This window comes from Aulostomus chinensis, chromosome 19 (genome assembly GCF_037954235.1).
Source record: "Aulostomus chinensis isolate RoL2024-O1b breed Wild chromosome 19, RoL_Achi_v1.0, whole genome shotgun sequence".
Taxonomy (NCBI): Eukaryota; Metazoa; Chordata; class Actinopteri; order Syngnathiformes; family Aulostomidae; genus Aulostomus; species Aulostomus chinensis.
In genome coordinates this window covers 14,846,526-14,873,205 of record NC_141338.1, presented here as the reverse complement: position 1 = coordinate 14,873,205, position 26,680 = coordinate 14,846,526, and the positions used below count along the sequence as shown (strand labels likewise).

The 26,680-nt window shown below is 43.7% G+C and overlaps 2 protein-coding genes across 10 annotated transcripts in view; one reads left to right on the top strand and one right to left on the bottom strand.

Annotated features, from left to right (window-relative positions):
• Positions 1 to 18,375, top strand: part of palm2akap2 (PALM2 and AKAP2 fusion) — an 87,656-nt gene extending 69,281 nt beyond the window's left edge. For 7 of the 9 annotated variants that reach the window (XM_086187822.1, XM_086187828.1, XM_086187827.1 and 4 more), the window contains 8 exons: positions 7,891 to 8,094; positions 8,207 to 8,569; positions 9,354 to 9,452; positions 9,531 to 9,626; positions 11,020 to 12,451; positions 12,587 to 12,765; positions 13,465 to 13,491; positions 15,148 to 18,375. In XM_086187822.1, the coding sequence (XP_086043948.1) occupies positions 7,891 to 8,094; positions 8,207 to 8,569; positions 9,354 to 9,452; positions 9,531 to 9,626; positions 11,020 to 12,451; positions 12,587 to 12,765; positions 13,465 to 13,491; positions 15,148 to 15,267 (2,520 nt within the window). In that variant the 3' untranslated portion in view covers positions 15,268 to 18,375. The remainder of the gene's footprint in view (positions 1 to 7,890; positions 8,095 to 8,206; positions 8,570 to 9,353; positions 9,453 to 9,530; positions 9,627 to 11,019; positions 12,452 to 12,586; positions 12,766 to 13,464; positions 13,492 to 15,147) is intronic. The other 2 variants (XM_086187831.1, XM_086187823.1) reach the window with 2 other exon arrangements.
• Positions 18,376 to 18,416: 41 nt separating this feature from the next.
• On the bottom strand, positions 18,417 to 26,510 carry slc46a2 (solute carrier family 46 member 2). Its single transcript, XM_086187832.1, has 7 exons — positions 25,937 to 26,510; positions 25,613 to 25,783; positions 24,753 to 24,965; positions 24,371 to 24,542; positions 23,966 to 24,049; positions 21,601 to 21,757; positions 18,417 to 21,058 (listed from the first exon to the last, which is right to left on the bottom strand). The coding sequence occupies exons 1-7, from the start codon at positions 26,414 to 26,416 to the stop codon at positions 20,968 to 20,970; spliced, it is 1,368 nt and encodes a 455-aa protein (XP_086043958.1). The 5' UTR covers positions 26,417 to 26,510; the 3' UTR covers positions 18,417 to 20,967.
• Between the last annotated feature and the right edge of the window lie 170 nt (positions 26,511 to 26,680).

Here is a 26,680-nt window from a genome sequence, read left to right as displayed (position 1 = left end):
ATTGAAAAGGAATTTGTCTCAATTTCAGGAGTTTAACAGGATGAAAAGAATTGATTAACCAACTCTTTTTGTCTACAGTGTGTCAGTTCTGCCTCTTAGACACGTTTGCATGCAAAACGGCTGATTTAAATCAACACTCACACATGAAATGTTTACCCAGAATACACGAAGGCCTACAGTTCTGCTGGTTTTCAGTGGTCCAATAAAGCTGGCTGCAATAACAGGAAAAATCAAGAAGTAAAAAGGAGAGCGGAGGGAGGGGGGCAAGCAACCTTCCTATAAAAAGTTTTGGCCTGGTAGCGTCTGTTGTTGAATAAACCAAAGAGGAAAGGAAATTAAAATTAATCTCTCGTCTTTGTCCTGCCTCTTTCTCAACTGACCTCAATTTAACGTATGACATTTAGACCTCATTCTTCTTCATTTCAGCTGCTGGGAAATTAGTCTTCCCTTTGATTCAGTCTGGTCCTAATACAGGACAGTAAAAGGCTCTGATGGTTTCTGTTACTAGACAAGCAAAATGGTCTTGTTTCGATTTGCTGCTTTTGTTGAGGTTATTATTGTACAATTAAGGCAATAATTTGAAGAAAAGAGTATACTTGTGTGTGTGTGTGTGTGTGTGTGTGTGTGTGTGTGTGTGTGTGTGCGCGCGCGCACGCATCCGTGGACATTTGTGTCTCTGGCGTGTGGAAATGTTAAGTGTGTCATTTGTTTCTGATCAATCTCGATCAACTTCCCTGACATAAGAGCGCTTGGGGCTCTAATCCTTATTGATTTGATGGCGCTGACCCAGTTACGCGCCTTTACACGCTTCACATGCACAAACACTCTCAGCCTTAGCCCAATTCCTTCAGTGTATGTTGATGTTGCTTTAGTTGTTAGCTCCTCATTTGAAAACCACTAGCGTTAGCTGGTATAACGACCATCAGCAGTCTCTCTGTGTTGTGCAACCAGGAATTGAACCCGCGTCCCCAGTGCATTAACAATAATTGGGTTACTGTTCCAGTTTTCTGACTGGTTTCATTTGATAATTCTGAGTTATTTTTAGTTTCGCTAACTGAAAATGTACTTGTGATTTGAAGTAGGGGCACTAGTGAAGGGGCATCTGGACTTTCATGTTACTGTCTGTATGTCACTGTCCACAGAAGTAAGTTACTGTTTCTTACACTCTGTGGGTGGCTGATAACATCTGATCTGTGGACCAATTCATATTCATTTTTATACAAGGTGAAAGACTCCAGGGTTTTACAGTTTAAAGAGAGGTCCCGCAAAGTTGTTTGAAGTATGTTTTCCCTGCAACTTCTTTCCATCGTGTGACATTAACGGAAAACTTTTATGTTCTTGATGTCCTTCCTCCCCAGAGCCAAGGATATAGGTACCCTTCTCTCCATTCATGTGAGCATTAGGAAACTGAGAACCACAGCTGGCTGCTACTTAGCGTCGCACAATTCATGGTAGTGGATGGGAAGTGTTAGCATACCGCTGTTTTAATTCATCCAATAAAATGTTCTTAAGATTCTTAGCATGCATTAATATAGCTACTTTTGTTTAGAACATTTGTTTAAAAAAAAACAACAATTCAAAATCGTTATTTTAGAATCAGAGTTGTGACTGAATGCGGCACCTAAAAAGGCCTGTTGGGGACAAGAGGAGCTGCTGATAATCATGGCAGACTCTGCAAGAGGATGAGGGTGATTACTTTTGGTGTACCGAAATCCTTTTCTATTTGATGGTGTTGACAGAGGTATGCTAACACTTCCCTACCGCTACCATTCATTGTGCTAAGCTAATTAGCTGTCAGCTGGTCTCTGTGGGTCTCTAATGCAGCACAGAGGTGAGAAAGGGTATCTATCTTATTGTCTGGTCCTGGAAGATAATGAACCATAAGCGTATTTTAAAAAAAGTTTGCTTGTTTCTGTAAGTGGAAAAATACTCTATCAGTCTTAATTTCATAAATGATGTAGCTTGATATAGCAGCCACAGACAGAACTTGCTTTGTCATCTGCTAATTTGTTTAAGAAAGCTTGACGTGGCAGTCTGTCATCACTCTGTTTAGCAGGAGCTAACAGCATCTTGCTGCTACTCGCTTTTGTAAATTTCAGGAAAAGTGTTCCTGGCTCATCATGATTTTCGTGAGCAGAGAAAGCGAAGCAGGTCAGCTCTAGTTTCCTCTGGCATGATCCTATGACCAAACAGTCTCACACACACACACACACACACACACACACACACACACACACACACACACACACACACACACACACACACACACACACACACGTCCTGACCTTCACATGTAAAGATCTGACTTCTGACATTGAGTTTGCCTCTTTTTTTTCCAGTTTTGAAGTTATAAATAGTCGATTCTTGGGGCTGGAGCTTGCTTTTAAGCGCAGTTACGACAAAGATGAAAAAAACAGTCTTAAGTAAAAAATCTAATAATCAGACGATTATATACAGGAAGAGCTTCATTTCATTGTGTTTCTTTTTTAATAAAAGGTGAACAACAACCGCTGTAATCAGGTCATACTGATGATAAATGAAGAAAATACGATGACACGCTTATCATCCCCACCTCTCACCATCTCTTCATCATCACCACATCACCGCCTGCCTCCTCAGGCTGGAAGTTAACGGGAAAATGTAATACGGTGATGGGGGGGAGGTACTTACTCAGGAAGGGAGGAGGATGGATGTTTTTGGTGTGTGCGTAAGAGCGCCTGCACAGAAGGGGTCTTTGTGCGCGAGGGCATCTGGAGAAAAACGGAACATGCACACACATACACACGCCATGACATCACAGCTTAGCTTAGCAAGCAGCCAGCAGGAATGTTTCTGAGAAAGGAGAGGCTTTGTGGAGGAGAGGAAAGAGACGGGGAGGGGAGGAAAAGGAGGAGAAGGAGAGGAGGAAAAGGCTTGGCCAGGGGAAAAAGTCCGGCACTCCCACTCTGTGGTACAGGACGGACCAAGTGAGCTGAGCAGAGCTGAAATTGGGAAACAGATGAAAGTTATTAATGAAAGACACAGTGGTAGGAATTATTGCAACGTTACAGGGAGCTTGCTTTAGAACATCAGGCTATGGATTATCAGATGTCACTAGAACACTGTTGAGGTCCTTGTAAGAGCAGCAGGTGAGTACTGAGCATGTCTGGAGTTGTGTGTCAGCTGTGTATTTTATTTTTTGTGTTTTTTTTTTTTATTTGATTGGTATAAAAGGAGAGCTTGACAAGACAAAGTAGGCGATGGCAAATAATTTATGTTCTTTTCTTTTGGAAGTGAGATTCTGTCTAAGTGGCAAAGGTAAACCAGATGTCCTGACGTGATGTCGTGATGGAATAACCTGCTCTTGATCTCCAAAGTGCTTGGAAGTGAGATCAAATCAAATCCTAAATTGGTGCTGGACAGTAGAGTTGGACTGTTTGGATGAGAGAGGAGCAGAGTAAAGCAGCAGCAGCAGGAGGTTCCAGTTACTACACAGGATCATATTCAACCAAAACTAGAGCTGGACCTGCGCTGGGCTGCTCTGGTGCTCAGTGTGTGTGTGTGTGTGTGTGTGTGTGTGTGTGTGTGTGTGTGTGTGTGTGTGTGTGTGTGTGTGTGTGTGTGTGTGTGTGTGTTTGAGGATGTTATCAGGCTTTCATGATTAACTTTCACCATGTGTTGAATGGAATGCGAGTGTGTGCGATATCTAAACAGGCATGAATGGCGTTTATGTGTGTGATTATTGTAGATGTCAGTCAGCATTTCCAGACGGGCTGGAGATGGGAACAGGTGGAGAATCGCTGACTCACACACACACCGAGTCAAGTTCTTTGTACCATTGTTACATTGACTTTCCACTGCATGGAACTTCACTGTTACAGTGACATCAGCTGGACCATGACAACACAAGGCAACTTCAGCCAAAGTCAGTGCAGAGAACTGTTGTTTTTTTTCGGTTAGAAACTGCCTCAAAATGTAATGGGTTCTTCTTTGGCCTGCCATGTTTGTCTGAAGTCAGCTACAGCAAAAACATCATCATGGTGGAAGTGATAGTATTATTCCAACCCTAAAATCAAATATTTTTTATTAAATGTGGACATATGAATATAATGGATAAAGACAACTGCAGTAGTTTTGAAACTCAACAGCGGCTGTAACATGACTAAATTCAAAGCTAAGGAGACAATTTTACCACGAGATAACAAGCTTGGGTCCGTACTGGTGCTGCTGTACCACTTTACGCCTCCATTCCATTTGTGCACTGTGTTTCTGGGCCTGGACTCATGGAGTCACTGAGACGATACATACGCTCCTTAGTCCTGGTACTCGGGTTGTTAGCGATCTGCTCCGGCAGTCTTATGGAAGAAATTCAGCGATTCGGTTCTTTCAGCTGCTCACCAAAGCCTGGACCACAGTCGACTGGTCAACAGCTCAATTCATCCAAAACGAGATGTGAGACACTTTGTGAAATATGATGCTTGTTGAGATTAGCTTCATATAGTATCTGATCACAACTTGACACCTCGAGACTAACTTTAATACTAAACTCTAAACTCTTGACCCAAAACAGATCTCTAGGCTGGATTGACTTCAATGGTTTTCTTTTTTTTTTCTTTTTTTTTCTTCTTTTTGTGGGGGGAACCCATTACACACAGCGAGCTGACTCATTCTGCTGCTGCGGAGGAAGTGAGGCTGCCAGACTCTCTTTCTGTATTAAAGTACTTGAGGACACTACATCATGGAGTGTTTCTGCTCCTTGTACTTCTCTTTCTCATACTAGATTCATTCGCCCTCGGCGGCTCAGCCAGGCAGCGTACAGTGTCCCTCATCACAACTATTAAGAGTCAGAACTTTGAGGACAGCTAGTTATGCCTGGAATGTGAGTGCACCTCACGGGGGGGGCGGGCGAAACACAGAATACACACCTGCTGCTACTCACTTGGAAGAACACTCATACTTCACTGCAGTACTACACTCAATTTTTTGTCTGCTTGTGTAGCAGAATTGCACCGCATATGAGACATTCTTGTAGTAGTACTGCTTTCCTCTGGCAGTAACAGGATATCCTCCGTCCTGCTTGCTGTATGCACACACACACACACACACACACACACACACACATTCCTACACATGCATACACACACACACAGAGTACACACAACTGGTCAATTACAAGACTAAGAGTGTGTGTGTATAAAAGTGACAGCTGATGGTCACATGGTCGATAATGTCGTTAACTGGGTGGGAAATCATTGGAGGCGTTGGTGGTGGAATTGTGGGGAGAAAAAGGGGGTGCAGACATTCCTGTAATATTGTGCTGTCGCTCCCAGAGAGGCTAACAAAACATTGCCTTGCTGGAATTAGAAGGCGATGAAGAAGATTGCGGTTAACCACATTAGCCTGAACGAGAGATGTAGAGGGATATTATTACGTTAGCTACATCCTAACAAGCTACCCGGTGAAGGTATAATAATGGAATTACCTCTGCCCTCATCACCTGCAGCAGTGAGTTTATTAGACCTTCACACTCTCCTGAAAACCCATCGCATCTATTATCTACTCATCAACTGACTAGCAGCACATTCTCATGTTGAAAGTAAAAGTAGAAATTAACTGGTAGAATTTTTTTTTTGTCTTGCCAGGCATGTTCATACAAAACCACCTCCAGTGCCTTGATCTTCCCTTCAGAATAAAAGCAGAACTTGTTAGTCGTATCATTATATTATTATGGTGGTTTCGTCAGAGCTGGCTTTAGGAGCTTTATTCTGAAAAATTATGATGGTAGTCAGCTGATTCTACTGTTGTTAACTAAGCTAACGCAGCTTTCTCGTTTATGCCCGTGTTGTATATTTGAACTACTTACTCACTCTTCTCCTGATTTCAGCCCCGTTTGCACTGATACCTTGGTGGTCCGTCTCGTTCTTTCATTACTTTCCCTTCATCTTTGCTTGTAGGCCTTAGAGGACCTGCTATCATGACCAGTTATCTCTTACTTTGCTGATTTTTTTTTGATGAATATTTTCATGTACTTCATTTAAGCCTACATAGCATTTACATAGAGTATGCAGGCTCTAATAAATGCATCTGAAATGTTGACGAGCACAAACCTGTGTCATTACCATGTTAGCATCAATATCCCCAGTGTCCTATGGATCCTCGTCTTAACCTCCGGGCCCATTATGTGCTATATGGATCTTGGGCAAATGGGAACATTGGGTCCTTGAGAAAAAAGATGTAAAACTGAGGAACATGGCACAGCAGTCAATCAGCCGCTTACCAGATCGAATCTCTGGTTCCATACCAGTCCTGTACTACCAGCAAAAGAGCCATGTTCAACTTTGGGCAATGATGTAGTCTCTTTTTGTATCTGTGTATGTTACTGTTGATAGTTTGCTCCTAGGAAAACGTATTACTCGCTCACTGAAATATCCTGCAAATGTAGCCTGGAATGCAGCACTGTCTGTGATACAAATCATGAAAGAAATGTTTACCACAGTACGTATATGGCGACATATCTCATTGTAGTCACTGAGACAGCGTAAAGTGAGGAATTATCATGTGACTGAGCCAGATGGGTCACCAAAATGAACTCAGAGAAAATATTTATTCCTCCCGATGAGTGGGGGAGGGAGAAGGACTGATCGAGAGAGGGGAGCATTACACTGGTAAGGCAAGAGAAGGTTCTATGAGGAGGACGGGGTGTTAGGGTGGCTCCGCCGACCACTGCTGTAGAGAGGAAGCAAGAGAGGAAGGAAAAGACTTGGGGATTCAGCTGGAGAGAGGATGAGGAGAGGGCAACTTCCTCTTTATGGCTGGGTGTGTGTTTTTATACGCACAGTGAACCAATTCTCTGAAGCAATCCTCATTAAATCTTACAGACGGGAGTCAACAAACCTTGATGGAAGTAAACACCTGAGAATAGAGGTGAAATGAGTACAGCAGAGGTTTTTTTTGTTAGTGGCCTGTAACCAATAAGAAAGGTCAATGAAGAGTAGTGGAGGAGTGGGATACCATTTGGTCTGGAATGTGTTGGATGGTTGGGTCACAAAAACACAAGGTCACAAGGTTGATCTCTGCATGCCAGCGTGTCTTAGAGCAACATTTTTTCAGCTTGAACTAACAGTTTCAACATCATTTTGATTGTGCACTGACTTGTGAAAAGGAGAGTGATGCTTCTTTCACTCCTCCTCTGAACTCTGCACATCTGTTTCTGCACTAATGTGAGCTGACCAGGCTTTTAAATCCTATCAAGAAAGTTTCTCGCATTTTATGAACTAAACACACGATCAGCGCGTGGATGTTCTCAGGTTTATTTGGACACAATCTTGAGGTTAACTTTGGTCATCTAGCAGTTGCAGGCTGAGGTGTTTTAGGTTGTCTGACCCAGAATGAGTCCAGTCTTGCAGGGATGTCTCTGAAGACTTCCTTTGCTCTCATAACAGCTGCTGGTGATGTGACGTGGGGCATGCGCGTCACCTCGCTGCTCTATGAAGCACTGGTGCAGGGTTGGAGTGACCTAACCTCAAATCTGTTGATGAGCCTTTTCAGTATCTTGGCTAAAAGTGACCTTTGCCATCTGCACTTGGGATTAACTGATCTGCCATGTCACTGGTTAGTTTGGATCTTATCAAATAAGATGCAAGGGAGGGAGGAAGGGTGTTTCTAGTCTGTCTGAAATCTGTAGCGAGAGAGCGCCACTTAGTGGTTTGAAATGGTTTAAACACTCCTTCCTCTGTGTCACTGCAATGCAGCCGGACTAATCTAGACTAAACTAGTCTCCATGATTTATGAGGTTAATAAATATCCAAATTCCTGCTTGAACCAGGCATTTAGCATCATCACAAGCTTCAGTGTAGAGTTTCTCAATGTAGAATCTGTGACCACATATTTTCTCTTTGCTCGTTGACACAGAAATTGTGGCAGGCGACTGAGGATGTCAGTGAGACAACACCCAGAGAGAGAGCCCTGAAGAGCGTCAGTTTCCAGGAATCAGTCAGTGTCATCACTGACAGGCCCGTAATCATGGAACTGGAGAGCCAGCAGATCCAACATGGCTGCTTCACCAGCCCCGGTAACCAAGCCCCAGTAGAAGCTCCTGACAGCGAGGTAGTGCAGGTAGGCTGACTGTCACACAAGACGCAGTACATACACACATCACTTGTTTTGTGTATTGGTTTGATTACTTGAGCTGGAGCAGGAATGAACGTTCACTCTGTTGTGTGTTCAGGAGATCCGCTACCTGGACCAGGTGTTAGACGCTGCCTCGGAAACACCCACCAATGGAAACTCCTCCCCGTCTGCACTCGCAAAGCCAATTAGCATCGACGGGTGCTCTCCCTCCGTCTGTGTGTCGGCCTCCTCTCCTGTCAGTCAGCAGTCAATCATTGTGGAGCGGCAGAGACAAACTACCTTCCTCCACCAGGACGAGTCTGCCGTGAGGACCAACGGGCACGTGCAGGGGGAGGATTCAGGCCGTGGGGGGGCGAGGTTTGAGCTTAGAGCCTTTCAGGAGGAGAGACGACCAGCAAAACTCTTCACCCCTGGGGAGGAACAGCAAGTTAGAGTGACAAGGAGACGAAACTCAGAGGAGGTAAACAGCTATTAGACAGAATGTCTGCTGTAGCAAAAACAAGAGTACTAACTTTCTGAATAATCATTATACTGGAGTAGATGTACTGTAGCTGGAGCTATGTGGTATGGGTAGCTGTAGTTCTCATACCCTCCACCACTTAATTTTTCCCCAAGTGCCTAAAAGCTGCTTTCTTTCTACTGGCCTGCAGGGGGCTGTCAGTGGTTGTAAGTATTAGAAAATAACCTGACTTCTCCTCAGAAGTTTTACCTCACTAAAAAGTTTTTATAATATGTTTACTATCTAAATCTCTAGTTTCAAGTATTCTTTATTACAGCATGATGTTAATTTAGAAAATTATGATCCCATTTCCAGCTCAATTTACGGTCGAGCTGAGTGGGCTTTGGGCCGGGGCATCTTTGTGATTAAATGTTCATTGCTTTGTCAAGACTTAGGTCTGTGTCAAAAGGGGTCTGGGGTCTGAGGGTTCAGGCTTGGGTCTGAGAAAACACTGAATTGACAAACTGAGATGGCCAACATAATCCTGGAAAGTTTTAATATGTTTGTCCGTATGTAAAAATTTTGAAGCAGTCAGAGATCAGAGGTGACGGCTGATGGTCACTGAGATCATGTTTAAGATCCTGGACCCTCAGATCTCTGACCCCCTGGCACTGCGACTTTGACATTGATCGGATGAATGGTTATCGAAATAATCAAGTCATAGGAGCCATTGAGGACACTTGTCAGTCCAGGAGGCCTGACTGGACTGTCCTTAGTCACACGCACTCTGTCTTCTCGTCTTTAGGTCCTGGAGTTGGAGCGTGAGCGTCAGGAGCTTATCAAAGACCAGGCAGTAAAGAAGAACCCTGGGATCGCCCAGCGCTGGTGGAACCCTCCTCAGGAGGTACTGGACTACTGGATCTTATTGGTTTATTTGAAACTCCAGTGGCACTCATTAACTGGTTCATCCATTCATTTCAAGGTTTCTCTGGAAGATCAGCTGGACCCTGAGCAGCTGGAGTCACTCAGGAAATACCAGGAGAGGAAACAACAGAAACAGAATCACACATACACACAGGTAACACACACACACACACACACACACACACACACACACACACACACACACACACACACACACTTAGATAATGTATCAGCAATTGGCAGAAGGTGGCCCACAGGGCAAAACTGGCTCTGCAACAACGACATCTGGTCCAAAAGATTATTTTGATAATCCAAGTTTTGCTTGTCTGCAAAAACACATCATAATCAAGCTGAAGTGACAGTTCCTATCCTCAAAAGTGCTGAGCAAAATTCTCAAGATACTTAAGTGTGTCTCTGCGCTCTTGAAAAGAGATTGGATGAACGCACCATTGTCTTTGCATTCTTCCTCTTCAGTCCTGGGCCAAATTGAAGGACGGCCTCATCAGCTGATGTCCTTTGTTTAAGACTAAACACACACTGATAAACACGCAGACTGTGGTGTTTTATTACAATGTCTGGATATGTGAACAGCTCGTGGACAGATATTATCATTGCGGGTACATTGCACATTTTGATGGTTTGATTTGTCAGGAACATGCTGTATGGTTGTGATCTCTCTCTCTTCTGCCTCTCAATTCTGACTGATACACAGGACGCAGTAACACTGGCTGTGCCGCTTGCTCTCTAATAAGAGCTAATGTCTCTCTCTCTCTCTCTCTCTGTTCAAACACCAGAAACCATCCTAAACATCTAAACATGACGGTATTTCCTTAAAGCATTTAAAAGGTCAGCGCTGGGCTGAGTGGATGTGTTTACTAACATGATCCACAGCAACAAAAACTGTTTCATCTCTGCACTATTTGAGTAACATACGAGCCTGTGCCTTTTGTAATAAATCTAAACTATTGTGGGTGAAGACACCGATTGAAACGCTTTATAAACTGAAGTAATGTTCACGTTTATCAGCACACAGAGCAGGGTAAACAACACACACCAGCTATCAAGTGGGGCTCTTTTTCTCTGGCTGTCCCACACAATTACACCACAGGGTGGAGCAGTGGACTCTATGGTAGCTACAAGACACTCAACAGTATTTTATCAATTTCACATTTTAGTCTTTAATAAGTCAGATTTTGATTGTCTGATTTGCTGGAAAAACATCTAACGCCTTAAAAAAAAATAGAACCGCGCCCAAACTTGCCACAATTGTTGACCACCTCTTCTGTACCATTCTGGTGCAGTGTAAATAAGTGGTTCTACTACCGACGATAGTAAAGTGGAAAGGCAGAGAGAGTGGGTGCGAGCCAAACATATGTTCAGTAGTTTGGACAAAGCACTTGATCAAGAAGAGAAGTTTGGTGTGTATTTAGCTATTATGTCATCTATTAGTGAGCTTTTATTGTCATTTGATGGTGATCGTTGAACCGTTTCTGTCTGACAATCAATCATCTCATGTCCTCTCTGTTTCCTGACTTTGTCACTGGCAGCCCCAGGTGTCAGGCCCTCCCACAGTGGTTACCTTTGACCCAGAGCTAACCAGGAAGGAGGACATCGAGGAGATACAGATTGACTTCTCATCTGCTAAGAAGCAATTTCAGCAAGGGGAGACTACCAAGAGTTACATAGCTCCTCACATTTACACCGCCAAACCCTTCTCTAAATCCACAAGCAGGAGCAGCCAGGGGAACAGTGACATTGTCGCAGAAACTGGAGAGAGTCATGTGACGTGGTCTGATGAAGGAATCGGTGGCGAATTTACATGTGCGCGAGCAGTAATGACAATCCTACGTGAGGAAGAGGAAGGGAAGAGTCACCCAGGCTTTCACCCGGAGGAGTCAGACTCAGGACTGGATGAGTTATCGGTCCGTTCTCAAGACACTACAGTGTTTAGCTTGGATAATGTTTCAGATAGCGGGGCGTCGCTACCTCCAACCCCGTTACCACTGACCCCAGTATCGCCACCTACCCCCCAGCCCAACACACCAGTCAACGGGCAGACCACTGGCAGTGCAACAGATGATCTAGAGTACCATGCAGAGGTACTTGTCCAAAATGCTATACAGAACGCCCTTGCAGCTCAGAATGGAGGAGAGCGGCAGTCACCGCCTCCCGACTTGAATTCCTCACACATGAGCACCCCTGTTTCTCCAAGTAGCTCAGTGCCAGTATCTTCCTCTCCTCTGTCTTTTGGTGAAGCTCCTGGTCTTCAATCGCCAGCGTCCTACAGCCCCGCTCCACCAAGCCTGTCCCCTCAACCAGACAGTCAGCCAGGGGTGAGAGTTGTCTCACCAGAGATGTCCCTCGAATCTCTACAGGCTCAGCAGCAGCAGCGATACAGTCCAGTACCGCAACCACGACTCCAGACGCCCTCTCCACCTCCCTCTCAGTCTGTCGCACCACCACAGAGACCTAAAGAAGGGGGGCCCAGGATCAAAATACAGTCCTCATATGCTCGAGCACTTGCCTCCTCAGCCCCGGCTCCAGTTCCAGCCCCTGTTGCAGCATCTTCTGTCCCAAGGCCTACCCAAGTGTACCGTCCCCCTTCCCCTCCAAGCCCAGAGAAACCAGAGTTCAGCTACTTCAGTAAATATTCTGAGGCAGCTGAGCTGCGTAGCACAGCAACAGCAAGCAAAGGTCCCGATGTGGAGGTGGCCAGCGGGCCGTTCCGCCTGCGCTCAAGGAAGCAGGGAACTTTGTCCATGATTGAGGAAGAGATCCGAGCTGCTCAGCAGAGAGAGGAAGAGCTGAAGAAACAGAGAGAGACGCAGCCGTCTGTTATCGCTCGACCTGGAAACGCATCCAGCAGCAGTCAAGGTCCGGTGAAGACGGGAATGCGGAAAACCACCATCTCCCCAGTAGATAAGATGAAGAGCAACAGCCTGCCAGCTAGACTCACACTGACAGCAAGGACAGCGCCAGGTTCGTTGATACTACCTGACGGGGTTCCGGCTTTTCATACCTGCTACAACATCAGCCTGTCATTTATTCTTGTGTATCTTGTATCTCTTGTGTACACATCAGTTCACTAATAACATGTTTTTGCATGATGTGCAGGAAAGATCGAGAAGGTTCGACCCGCTCCACCTGTGTCACCATCACCCTCAGAGGGAGCCCTGTCCGATGCAGGCAGTGAGGACTCTGGTGGATCTCGGCCCAAAAACTTCATGCAGACGCTCATGGAAGACTATGAGACACACAAGGTGAAGAGGAGGGAGAAAATGGAGGACAACAGTGTAAGTATTTAGAGCTGGAAGACAAAAATAGGCAAAGATGGGAGATGATAAAGCACAATACAGAACAGATATTTTTATTGGTTTCCATCGAAATTAAGTTCTCCTGTATGATGGTGGGTCTGAGAAATGTGGTTATGAAGTTCAGCTTCTTTCACTTCCCCTCAGTCTCTTTGGCTTGAACAACAGGTACTGAGCACAGCGTGGCACCTTTATTCAAGCTGCGTGACAAAACTCCAGAACAGGAATGGGCAATAATGCAAGGCCTGGGTGCAAAACATTGTTTCCTGGAGATTTTTTTTTTTTTAAATGCATTTAACATTGCAGTTTGTGCTTTTTGGACTGTCTTGTGGTTCACTGGCATTTTGTGATGTGGTATGGGTAAATATGTACCAGACCAGGGGGAACATCCCAGCCCGAAGCAAGAACAGAAACTGAGACTAGATCAGAGCTGCTGGGGGATTTCCGAGCCATGCCAGTCTGGAATTTGATGAAATTTTTTCCCCCACTAAGAACAAGACAAGAAGATATGAGTTAGCTTAGCGCAACGACTGATAGTAGGTGGGAAGTGTTAGAGTCAAAAGCCATGAAATACAGTTTTTCTCACATTTGCTGCGGTGTTGCTGATGTTATTGTTTGTCCATGATGACATCATATGTGTTGACTATGTGTATTGTCGCTTCTTTCCTGCTGGTCGGTCAGTATGCCCGTTACTTGCTGGCTAATGAGGTAACCACTGAGGTACCTTTGGCACCCCAAACCTGTTCACTGTGTTAACTGGCAGACCTGGATCAGACTCAACTGAAAACTTGAAAACCACCACATTCTTTTGAATATTTACTTCACAGCTTTCTTCCCCTCCACGTCATGTGCAACACATGTAGTCGGTCTAGCAAATACAGAAGGGGGGAAGTTTAAGTGATAATTAAGTGTGTTAATTTGTGTCTGGTCCCAGGTCTGCATGTGGTTCAGTGTTATGTGATGTTGATGCTGCATGTGCGTGTTCATGGATTTGACCTATGACCTGCCCCACCTGATCCACAGTAGTATACACATACACACACACACACACACACATACGGAGTTCCAGAAATGCCTTGTTTGTGCTGTAGTTTTGAGCGCTATGATGACACCCTCTAGACTCAGTATTGTTGGACTAAATATGTTCAGAACTTTCCCAGAATGCCTTTGAGGAGGTTCAAAGCATATACATGCCAGAGTCAATCTATCCCCAGCGGGATGTTTTTCTGACTTTGAAAAGTATAGTTCCAATACGATACTAAGGTATTGCTTTAAAAGTTCAATTAAAGTTGGACTTACACAATAATTGTAAGTGTACTGTGGGATCTGATTCAGCGCCTCAAAAGTCCCACCGTTGATTTACAATTAATCAAATCCAGATGTCAGATTGTGCAGTTTAATAAGTGCATTAAAAGGCAGTTATTTTCAACAGCACTTTCACAGAAATGCTTTATTTATTCTTATCAGAACACTTTTGTGTGCATAATACCATGTGTTCACTACATTGTGTTATTTTGCCCATGCGTACATGAATGTGTGAGAGTGTGTGTGTGTGTGTGTGTGTGTGTGTGTGTGTGTGTGTGTGTGTGTGTGATGATGTTCCTGCATGAATCTTCCCCTGAGACGGAGTACAGTGACGTTGGTCTTGTCAACCATTGCGGGTGCGCTTCATTACAGCGGTTGAACATTTTCACCGGAGCGCCCCCGCAGTGTTGGACAAACACTGCATGGTGTATTCACTTCACTGCGGTGTGTGTTTTTGTGATTGCATTACCTGTGAATTCACTGAGCTGGGACAAGTTACCCTCAGCAGCATCCCTAGAGAGCCTCAAGGGAATTTATTGGACCAACCTGGAAGTTAGCAACTCCATGGGTTCCCTCAAACAAAGCTATTGGGGTTATTATGTTGGATTTGGGATTATTAGCATCACCTCTGTGTCAAACAAACGAAGAGGAGACTTGCATATTTTATTCAGCAGTAAAATATTCATCAACACCACATTTATAGAATTTTAGAAGTTCCAAGTTTACATGAGGAAATGGCCAAACTGCTCTGTAGATACACAGCTTCAACGTCACCAAAACTAGCTTCACCCTTTCTCTGCTTTCATTGTGATCTGTTGTCTTTTTTTAAGTTTTTAAGGTATCAAAATTCAAAAGTATTTGCTGACGGGTTTAGTTCCACAGAACAAAATGCTAAGTTAATATGAACCACCCACCTTATTTCAGGCATTTAACCTTTAAAATGTATCCAAAAATATGAGGGAGCTGGACTTTGATCATTGCTAACTTCCTGGTTTTTGGGCTCCATCCTGTGCTCCTCTGTCACTTTACCCTGATGATACCCTGGTTTATCTTTGACAGGTGCTGGAAGCTACTCGTGTCACCAGGAGGAAAAGCGACATGGCACTGAAGTGGGAGGCTGGTATCTATGCCAATGAAGAAGGACAGGAAGAGGAGGAAGAAGAGGAAGAGGAGGAGTAGAAAGAAAGTAAAGAATGAAGGAGGAGGAGGAGCGGACAGAGAGAGAATGAAGTATTTATTTGACTAATAGTGTTCTGATGACCGGTGCATTACATTTGGACCTGACGACTGAAGGTGTAACAGTACGTGAGACATGAGTTTGAGAAATAAGGCTCTTTTTCTCTTTACAAAGGGTCAGTGAAGCAAGAAACACTTTGTAAGGTTTCATTAATTGAGGATTCCAGTTTTTAAGAGTTACTAGACGCTGAATGACTTAAAATTCAAAGCATGCTATCGTGGCTTGGATCTGAAGATCTTTGATTTGCCTGGTTGAAGAGGGTTTTTGGTCGTGTGATCGATTATGGCGCCAATCATAAATCAACTCAGACGTGGAAGTGAAGCTTAATCTACAAGCTCGGTCATTTCAGAATCCTGTTTTACAGGATTTGATGCGAATTCATCCAGGAGCATAACTGTCAGCGCTTTTTACTTTTTAACGCATTTATCAGCTGGAGCTCTTCCACTTCCATCGGTGACTTGAAGGTCCACCGGTGGCGGTGAAATGCTTATGAGGAAACGTGGAACTTTGCCTTTGACTTTCGGTGATTCTTGGGGGCATAATATGTATGATGTATTTTATCTTCTATCCAGTAGAGAAGCAGCGTTACATAGAAATAATCACTATTCTTCTTCAGAAGACAGGCGGAGGAAGAGGGAAGTTAACTGCGGGTCATGTTGCGTCTCTTCAGTATGTGTATTAATAACAGTCCTGAATCTGAGGGGATATATTCTTAAAAAAAAAAAGACACAAAATCACATATTTTACCGTTGCTGGTTATGTTACTTTGTCGCCACATGCTTTCTGATGTAAGCAGTTGTTCTGTGTATTATACCAAGGTAGGACTATGTATTTGATATATGTATGTTCAGAGTCCAGTGGGGCAACTGTATCTACTATACCTTGCAAGCTGAGGATAAATTTGATGAAAAGAAAAACAATGCTTTTTTATATATATATATATATATATATATATATAAAAAAAATATATATATATATATATATAAATATAAATATAAAGAACAGAATGTTGTGATTACAAGAAGTTCTGTTCTATTTAAGAAGCGTGTGTCCTGTCTGAGCAGTGAAAAGACGACGCTGACTATGAACCAGCCGGCTGCTCCCTCATCTAGCATGTCCCGTGATGCGGAGCTTCTGTTTTTCTTCCTTTCACGAGGGCTTTATGCTGGATAATTTAAATACACAGGCTGCTGATGATGATGATGATGATGATGATGTAGAATGTGAGCTGTGTAGGTGTGATCGAGCAAGGTTAGAAATGGCAAAGGGATATGAACATGAACGCTTCCCCAGTGTATTCGTATTTGGAGTGAAAAAGCCTCAACATGGCCGCAGATTCAGTATTTGAAAACCACTTTGACTGGGAAGTATGACAATTTTTACTCTTCAGTCTTTTTTTGGGCTTTATCAGTGACAGGTTTAAATAAGGGTACATTAATATCAACGATAATAATAACCACAATAATTAATGCTTAGTTAATTGTTAGTAGTGCTTAGTTAACCGTCAGTTAACATAATTTACCAATGGCATTCATGTTAACTTTACATGTTACAATAAAGACAGGTGGAAAAACCAGGGTCAGGAGGTTTAGGGTTGGGACACATCTTCCCCACTTTATAATAAGGGTCTTAAGTGCATTAATAAATGGTTAATAATGGCTTCAGTCATGCTTATTTAGCAATCTTACATATAACTAAGCATTAACTAACCGTTATTAATGTACCTTTATTGTAAAGTGTTCGATATCGATGTTACTTTGAGGCCGTTGAGATTTTTTGAAGCATTAATGTGGAGGTGAGGGTGATTTTCATGTAAACCAAAGGTCACAGTTCACATCTGCCAGTGTGTCATGTCCAAGTGTCCTTCAGCAAGGCACCGACCTGTTGGCTTGAAAAAAAAAAAAAAAAAAAAATCCTCAGTGAAATGTAACCTGAGGTAAACTTGCACAAAGAATTGTTGAACCACGTAGTAAGCCTTGACAAAACCCAGGATTGCATAACCTGAGCTGATCTCATCCTGAAGCAGGACACATTTCTCTCGGTAAACCAGCATTTTTACCATGAAGAGAACCGTGCCCCATAACAAGAAGTGAAAGCCAACAACTTGTGCCTACGTATGGTGTTCATTTCCCCTGAAAAATACCAGTGGTTCCACAGAATCCTCATGATTCTTTTTATACATGTTTGGTAATATATAACATAAAAATAAAGTATTTAAAGGGCGAACGTCCTTTTTCATAACTATGATTTTTTTTTTTTTTTTTTTTGCCATACAGCAGAAATGTTGTGGAGCCAGGTACAGTGTCACTGATGCTGACATGAATATTGCCACAAGGAAAAGTCAGAGAAGAAACTTCAGAGCAGTCCGGGAAATGTGCTTTTATAAAAAGATGAGAGGTCCTTGCTCATCTTCTCGCAGCTGACAGTGAGAAAATGTTTCTAGAGAAGGACTTGAACAAACACAATCCTTGTATTGTTGAGAAATATTACATTTTGGAGAAAATAATCATTTCTTTTTTTTGGTCCAGAATAAATCATTTGTAATGGATGGTAGTTTTTCAGTGGCCTATCAGCTTAAATCACAGCACACAGCTTGTTCCCTAGTGTATCGTAGCTTAAGCATTACAATGTAAAACTTACTGTACACACACACAATCTAAAACTGCAACATTGGTTGGAGTTTTCATTAAAAACTCTATTATTCTTTCCAAATGGTAACAGATATGCACACGCAGAACTGCAATTATTGTTATTATCAAATTATTAATATTATTATTATTATTATTATTATTATTATTATTAGGCTTTGGTTGTTTGAATTTCAGGTGCAGAGATGACTTATTTATCATTTTAAATGCTGGTAGCTTGTTTTTACCTTCATTGTGTGATGATCCTATGATACAGATTATAACCTCTGTTCATATGTTAACCACTTGTATGCTCATATTCTGCTTTGTTATTTTATAGCACATGTAAGGCTCACAGTTACACACCTACTATACATATTACGAATATTTTCTCATTAAAACAAAAAACCTGTACATTTGCGTGTGTTTTTCTGAGTGGTTCGTTCAACTTCTGAAGCATTTTTTGCTTTAAAAAAAAAAAACCCTTGTTGAATGGTGATAATTCTTAAAAATCAGATCAAAATTTTGTATTTAATAATCTCTCTTAGCTGAAAATGTATCCCATATTATGTTTTTTATTATGCATCGATACAGAAAAAGTCGTTTTTGTAGCTTGTACTAATACTGTGCCAGTATATGTACACCTTGTCTTTTGGCCAGGATTCAGGATTATTGGTGAAATCATATCCATCTATCTATCTACAGCGATAAATAGAGATATAGATAATAGATACCACGATATTTGAATCTAAGTCATGAGAATTGTCATGACCTCCCTCAATTAAAAAACATTAATTTTTTTCATTGGCTTTTCAAATTATTTAAGAAAAAACTCTGGTAAGCACAAGTTTATCTAAATATTTTGTGAAAGCAAGATAATCATCACAAAAGAACATCACTTTTATGATTCAAGCTTAAACACGATCATTAGCGACACAAAGCTAACGTTATGCTAAACACACTATGACATGGAGGCATAACTTCAGCATCACAACCGACTAGCATGAAATAGTTTGACGTCTCCAACAACCGGTGTCATCTCGTTCAGCAACGGCTGTTCATAAGGACACACTGGCGCTTCAGAATGGACAAGTGCAGTATTTACTGGTTTATTTTATGCTGTAGAACAAAACCTTAAAATATCTTAAGCTTTAAAAAAAAAAAAAAGACATTGACTTAGGGTGGAATGAACTGGATTTTAACCAATATTAACTTGCGTGCTAATCTTTTTCACAGCTGCCATTTTTTCATCTCATGGGCTTGTACAACAAATTAGTTCTGGTTCTCATACCAGGAAGGTCCTTAGCAAGAGTGACACAAAGAAGAGTTTGGAGGGAGCAGACTGAGAGACATGACAATGACGCAAGGAGATCCAAGGCAGTATCCCTTAATGTTGGGGTGAAGTCTGGAAGAGAAGGTGGAGTAAAGAAAATTTATGTCCCCAAAACTCAACAAAATAATCTGGTGGGCAAAGTGAAGTATGTGAAGGTACTAGATGAAGGCGACCTGCTAATTGGATATAATAGAGAGATTAATGCAGAAAAGGTGAGAACGCTACTGCATCCATATCAATAAAAGGGGCAGCTTGAGAGAAGAGATCCCAAGTGTGTAAAGGGTCGATGTTCCCTTTCGTAGCAGCGCGGAAGAGACAGCTGAACACTTGTAAGTAGCTAACAGTAACATTACTGGGATTCACTGGTACACCCAAGCACAAGGAAGAAAAGAAAAAAAAAAGTGTTGGTTGAGCTTTATGCTGAAGAATTTCCAAAAGCAGGACGGACGTATCAGGCAGAGATGACGTCCCAAAGCCAACGAGGTGCTCCAACTGTCAGGTTGGTCACATAGTTACGAGGTGCAAGAGTGAGAGAAGATGTGTAGATGGACGGGTGACCGTGAGAAGTGTAGACGGCTAAATGAAGAGAGAGACTGCAGCACAGCAACCAGCAGGACGGTGTCTGACTGAGCCATGGCAGCACAGAGACTTCAACTAAAGGGCCACGACATGTAAAGCGGTAACTAATTAAATAACGCCTCCCTCTTCCGATGTCATATTAAAAATGCTTCAAGCGTCACGAGCATCGGTGGTTATCCCACCTGCGCTTGAGTCACTGACCACCATCGTAGTTCTTACTTTTTTGCTAGCTAGCTACAGTGTGGTCCACAAGTGCCATAGTCCTGGTTTTTCAGAATAAGAAGAGTAATATAAATAGCACACACACATGCATACACATATATATATCCTGCCTTTATATAAGGGTTAAGGTTGTGTTAAAGATTTATTATATAAAAGCACACACACATACACACAAGTATAATATATGTGTGTGTGTGTATATATACACACACACACACATCTCAGTACTCTTAGAAAAACATTCTTATAAAACACTGTTAATGCTCAATTCAGACACTGGAAAATATGAGTGCAAGTTTTGTTCTATAAACTGTATTTGCTACATCTCTTAGTGTCAGCATGTTGTGTGTTCAGTTCACTTCACGGTGTGCTCGTACTGAACCACTACACACTCAGAACCCACTACAAACTGATCCCTGCAACAGTTTCTCCACATTCAGGCTCTCCGACCACATCAATCCATATACTAGTTTTCCCATTGTTCCCTTTAGGAGTTCCGAGATTAAGCATTGGGGGGCTTAAATCCGGCTATGGTTCAGACAACACATCCAGTAGACGTCTCTCACCCCTCGCCAGCTCAGCACACACTTGGGTGCAATGTCAGCCAGTTTGGAATGAACTGTTTTGGTCCCTGTTCTCCTTCAGGGGACTTTTCAGCTCTAACACATACATGATGTTGAAATCCCTTGGTCATCGTGGCCATGATGCTCTCTCTGGAGCACTGGCTGAGGTGCGCCTTTTCTTTCAGCCCGTCAAAAGTTCAACACTTGCAATCAAGAATTGCAGGATCTTGCACAGTCAGTCGTAGGGTCAGAGTAAATGAGAACAGCTCCCCTCCTCTAAGTGCTGTCATGCCGTTTTGATTCTTTTAGGAAGTGAGATTAAATGCAGCGTTCCTCGTCCTCCATCATCCCCTCAGTCTCCTTGAATTTCTCGTGAAGTTGCTTCTGAGACAATCTGCAGCCAACAATACTGCAGGGAGGACAGAGGGAGGACAAGAGGAAGTGTCAGTGTGGTGTAACGTATGAGTCCAATATCTGGTTTTGACAAGAATGAACTACGAAGAGGCATTGAAATTGATTATCACAATGTTGTTCCACATTTCTAAAACAGCTTGAAAAATGTGGCGGAAGATAGAAAAACAGGAAGTAAATGATCTGCTGTAACAGTTCCTCAAAAGTAAATAAAAACCCACTGTTCCATTTTTAATTTGCTGTTGGTACTGAATTTACTTTTATTTATTTCGTTGAATTTAGCTCTACTTCAGTCTCTTTATTTTTATATTTCTGCCACCCATTTGTACAGTGGCAATTGTAACTAGCTTAGCCTCCTCTTCACACATGCGCTAACTGGACCACCAGCTACATACAGCAACACCACTTGGACAGTCTGGCGGTTCCATGGGTGCTGGCTAACGGCTAACCGTTTGAGCTGCAGTTAAACGTGCATCATGATGCAGAATCCAGAGATTTCCACACCCTGACAACACAGTAATGGATCCATGTGACAAGTACCTGACTGGTATAAGTGCCAGCACAGAGAAAACACTGGCGAGCGTGAAGACAAAGCCTGGGAACCAGTTCAGCGACCTCTGATAGATCTTAGTGAAGGCGGGGATGTACGCCAGACCGGCAAACTTGAGAACCAACTGCAGCGAGGTGAGAGTGATGCCTGATGGGAAGGAAGAGAGAGAGGTTGAAGGCCGGTGAAAATATGAGACGGAGAATTGATTCTGATCACTTCCCACACAGCTGTCGGAGGGGCTATGTGTGTGTGTGTGTGTGTGTGTGTGTGTGTGTGTGTGTGTGTGTGTGTGTGTGTGTGTGTGAGAAAGACAAAAGACAATGCAAGACCATCCTGCAAAACATTGTGATCATTTTTTATATATATATATATATATATATATATATATATATATAGTTTTAATTCTGGCTGTTGAACCTTATAACCACTTTATAATAACTTGAGTGTTGTCTTAAAGTTAAATACAGAATTTAAATGAATAAGGAAATCTGCCTACCTGTTTTTCCTCGGTTCTCCTTGTTAGCTTAGTCTCTAGCTAGCTAGCCAGACAGCCCCGAGGAACAAAGCTGTATTCATGGATGTGCTAAATATTTTCCTGTTACACTCCTGCCTTGGAGGTTATTTTTAAGTAAGACAAGCATCAAAGACATGTATTTTTAAGGAATATCATGTAAAAAAAGCTTTTCTGCGCTTTTAGCAGTTAGCTTTCTGTGGTAGCTGTTACAAGCTAAGCTCAGGCAGTGGCTAATATTTAAGCAGCTAACAGATCCATCCATCGTCGTCTTCCGCTTATTCCTTACAAGTAAGGGTCGCGGGGGGCTGGAGCCTATCCCAGCATCTACGGGCAAGAGGCGGGGTTCACCCTGGACAGGTCACCAGTCCATCTTAGGGCCAACACATAGAGACAGACAACCATTCACACTCACAGTCACACCTACGGTCAATTTAGAGTATCAATCAGCCTCGTCCTCTCTTGATGTCTTTGGACTGTGGGAGGAAGCTGGAGTACCAGAGAGAACCCACACAGGAACAGGGAGAACATGGAGACTCCACACAGAAAGATCCTGTGCTGGAGCCGGGACTTGAACTCAGAACCTTCTTGCTGTGAGGCCACAGTGCTGACCACTGCACCACCGTGCCACCCAGCTAACAGATGAAGAACCAAATTTCTAAAATCTGACCTTTGAAAAAGATTAAACTTTGGATGCTTAAACTGCCTCAGCTGAACATTCTCACCTGGACTTTACTGGACCACATTAAAAATCCTCCAATTCCATGACTTAATCTGAATGAACGGCAGACAGGTAAACCAGAAGTTGTTTCTCTTCTCAAAGAGAAATCTGTGACTGCGAGGACAAGTTCCTCTTTTACTACAGGCAAAGTTCTTGTAGTACCTGCCAGGCCTCATACATCAGTAATTAGCCAACGCTGACACGGCCTCGACCTTTTACACTGCAAACTCAACTTTCAGGAAATACTACGTTGTCATGCCTCCTCAACAACTTCCTCTCTAAAACACAGTGACACTCACATACGCCACAGCTTCCTCCTGTTCTTCTCCCTGATCCTTCACTTTGATGCAGCACGCCTGTTTTTTTCCAGTTGCAACGCTGAACATTGTTCCATTGTTTGTATGAGGCGGATTTTCACCAACCTTGGTGGAAGAGGAATGTTGGAGCAGATTTGTGTTAACATAAAGGAAAAACTGCATTCTTCTTTTTTTTTAAATTTGAGAGCGTGATTTGCTCATGTGATCGCCGACGTAGGTTCGCCTGTCTGCCCTGCAGTAGAACTCGAAAGGCTGTGGATGGTTATTGATGAACTTTGTCAGGATGACCGAAGTGAGTTTGAGACACTCGATTTGAATTTGGAACCGATCTGATGACATCACATCACCTTCGCGAGGGCCACGCCTTCCTAGTAGCCTCAAGTTCAAATGTGCTGGTATCAGTGCGCCGTTTTGAAGGACAGAAACGAAGGAAGTTCTGTTTGTGTGCCTCGAGGGACCGTCTTCACTTTTGGTACAAATCATCCGGTGGGACTCAAGCATGAACTGGAAACGGTGTTGTGGTCAAAGGTCAAGGTCACTGTGAGCTCACATGCTCACGCTAGTTCACCAACACTTGCAGGTCATTTCTTCAAATCTGACACAGTTGGAACTCAGTTGGATGTTGGTGGTTACAAAGACACTCAAGTGTGATGTGGTATTTCTTGTTCCATAGCCTTTGGTGTATTTACAGTTGATATATCTTTGACCTGGCAGCTCTCTCTCTCTCTCTCTCTCTCTCTCTCTCTCTCTCTCTCTCTCTCTCTCTCTCTCTCTAACACACATACACACTCAGTTTTGATACTCACCACATGAGGATGCTGGAACCTGCTGTGACAGCAGGGATCTGATGGTGGGCATCGGGATGAGGGAAAACAGGGTCAACAAGCGAGCTGCAGAGACGCAAACGCGGATTAGTTTCTCTCTCTCTCGAATCATCTTTCAACACAACGCTCTCTCAGCTGCAGGATTTCAGGATTTCTTAACTTTCTCACTTCCATATTTGTGAGCCGTCACCTCTGAAACCAGCTGAAGGATCACAATCCTGCCAGGGCCGTCTCCCCAGCTGGACAGTTTGACCTCTCACACACGTCATTTGAACTCAGTTCCTCATTCTGTTTCTGAGTCAAACCCACCGAGTCAAACCTGTTCCACCCTGGGACTAAAATCAGAGAGCAGCTGGCATGACAGACAGATGTTGATTCTGGTCTTACCCAGGTAGAACATGTAGGTCGCTGTGACGAAGGACATGAAGTAGATCCCCGAGGCGAATGACAGCATGCCAATCAGGACCAGCGTGACATCGCTGAGGCAGCGGCGAAGCGCGATGAAACCGAGGTAACTGGTGAAGAAGATGATGCAGCCTGCTGCATTCTGATAACCCACCTGGAGGAAGACACAAAGATGAGACGGCAGAACATCCACGTCACTTGCTATCACTGTTACACTTGATGCAGTGCTATTGCTCCATATTTATGTTTCTGCGAAAACGGCGGTGGCGGGGAGGGACTTGGGTTTTGATTTGGGTTCATCGGACCTTTCAATTAGCAAACTGTCACACGTGTCAATATCATGAGTGAAACACCACAGCGTCACCTGAACGGCGTTCCAGTTGAGCGGCTCTCTCATCACAAAGAACCCCAGTATTTCCATGGCCCCGCCCACTGAGGAAACGTACAGGGTGGCGGCTGAGAAGAGCAGAAACACGTTGATTCTGTTTATCCCGACAGACGTCTCCACGGCAGCGTCATCAGGGATGGGAGAGATGAGGTAGCTGTTGTCCTCCGACTCTCTGGGGGCTTGTTCCACCTGGACAAAGTCAGGAATCGTTTCACTGCCGCGATAAAAGCAACGCAACTCGTAAAGTTCTACGGGATTTAGAGATAAAAATCCCTCACATCCTCACATCTGCCCTCAAATATGCATTCCTAATGGTGGCCTATTAAGTTCATGCGCTGTAAGTGAAGGTACTTTGAAGTCTCTAATAGTCATTGCCAACACTTTCGAATTATGACCCTAAAATATTTGATTCAGCATAAACACACACACACAAACTGGGAAACAGAGGAAAAGGAAAAGGTACACACGAATGTGTACGGAATTATTTTACGAGATAAGGAGCGACCCGCCCCTTAAGGTGTTGCAGACTAAAGTTCTGAACCAAGTTTTCCTTACAAACTCGCCATTTTCATTGTTGTCTTTGGAGACTTACACGTAAAAAAAAACAACAACCTTCAACCTACATTTGGCGAGTATTCATTTGACTTCAAATAACACAGTTAACACGCCACACAGCAACTCTTGCAGCTGTCGTGTTCTATAAATATTCACGCTGTCCGACTAGGTTTTGTTTACGACTCCCTCAAGGTCAGGTAGGACATTTTTGTCGTCATGGTAACAGAGAAAGTTAAGATTACTGCTTAAGATACTTGAGCGGAGTTAAGCGACCCACCGACCTGCAGCAGAACGGTGGCGTGAACCAGGCTGAGCAGATGCAGCACCGTGCTGATGATGAGCAGGATGGTTCCGTGTCCCAGATTTGGAGTGTAGAGCTGGAACAGATGACCCGACAGCAGGCTGCCCACCAGCCCTGCAGCCCCGTACAGCAGCTCCACCCTCATCATCACCTGCAGGACACACCTCGGCCGTCAGCGCTCCTTCATCTGAAGGCTAGTTAGAGGAAGGAACTTTCCCGGACTAATGAAACTGTTAGAAGTCTGACAATAGTCTCACGGTTTATGTTCTATGTGACTGACTCACACTGCGAGTGTGGTTCTCACCTTGGAGCGGTCCTCCGCCGAGGAGCCCAGCGACGCCAGCGTCATGACGCCGGGCCAGTAGGTGCAGAACCCGCCGGAAAGCCCGAAGACAACCGCCGCTCCGAACATCACCTTCACCGGGAGGCTGAAGCACACCAGCAGCAGCAGGGCGAGCCTGGACAGCAAGTACCCGCACAGAGGCACCGCGATCGGGACTCTCCTCCACCCGCGGTCACCTGCCTTGGACAGGAGCAACGCCGGAACTATCGGGGTCAGTTTGAGGATGAGGTTATACGTCATGTAAAAGTCCGACATGGCTCTCTGCTGGCTGTCTTCCCTGGAGATGTCAGAATCAGGGTACGAGGCGTTGGCACAGCGGTCTCGGATTACCATCTGCAGGGCTGTGTCGAAGAGAGTGCTGCCCAGCTGCTCCAGGACGATCACCGTGTCGACCTGCCTGAGCACCGCGAAGGCGCCGAGATCGCAGCCCGGGATTACCATGACTCCACTGACGGGGGTTCAGATGTAGGACTACTGGTTCTAACACCTACCCGGGCTACATTAAGTGGATGAATAGATGTGCGTGCGTGTGTGTGTTTGACATGACATCAGAGGGTGGAAAACACGATTGCCAACTTCCTTGTGTGTGTGTGTGTGTGTGTGTGTGTGTGTGTGTGTGTGAGAGAGAGAGAGAGAGAGAGAGAACAACACTCCTCCTGTTTTCCAGCTCTGAATCTTCTTTCATTTTCTTTCAGTCAACTTTGA

Bases quoted from the DNA above. Each gene is read 5' to 3' on its own strand.
- slc46a2 (XM_086187832.1), bottom strand. From the start codon at position 26,416: ATGGTAATCCCGGGCTGCGATCTCGGCGCCTTCGCGGTGCTCAGGCAG. The intron at 25,784-25,936 runs GTGAGAACCACA...TGTGTCCTGCAG, and splicing joins CGGCGGAGGACCGCTCCAAG to GTGATGATGAGGGTGGAGCT. The intron at 24,050-24,370 runs GTAAGACCAGAA...GCGTCTCTGCAG, and splicing joins GACCTACATGTTCTACCTGG to CTCGCTTGTTGACCCTGTTT.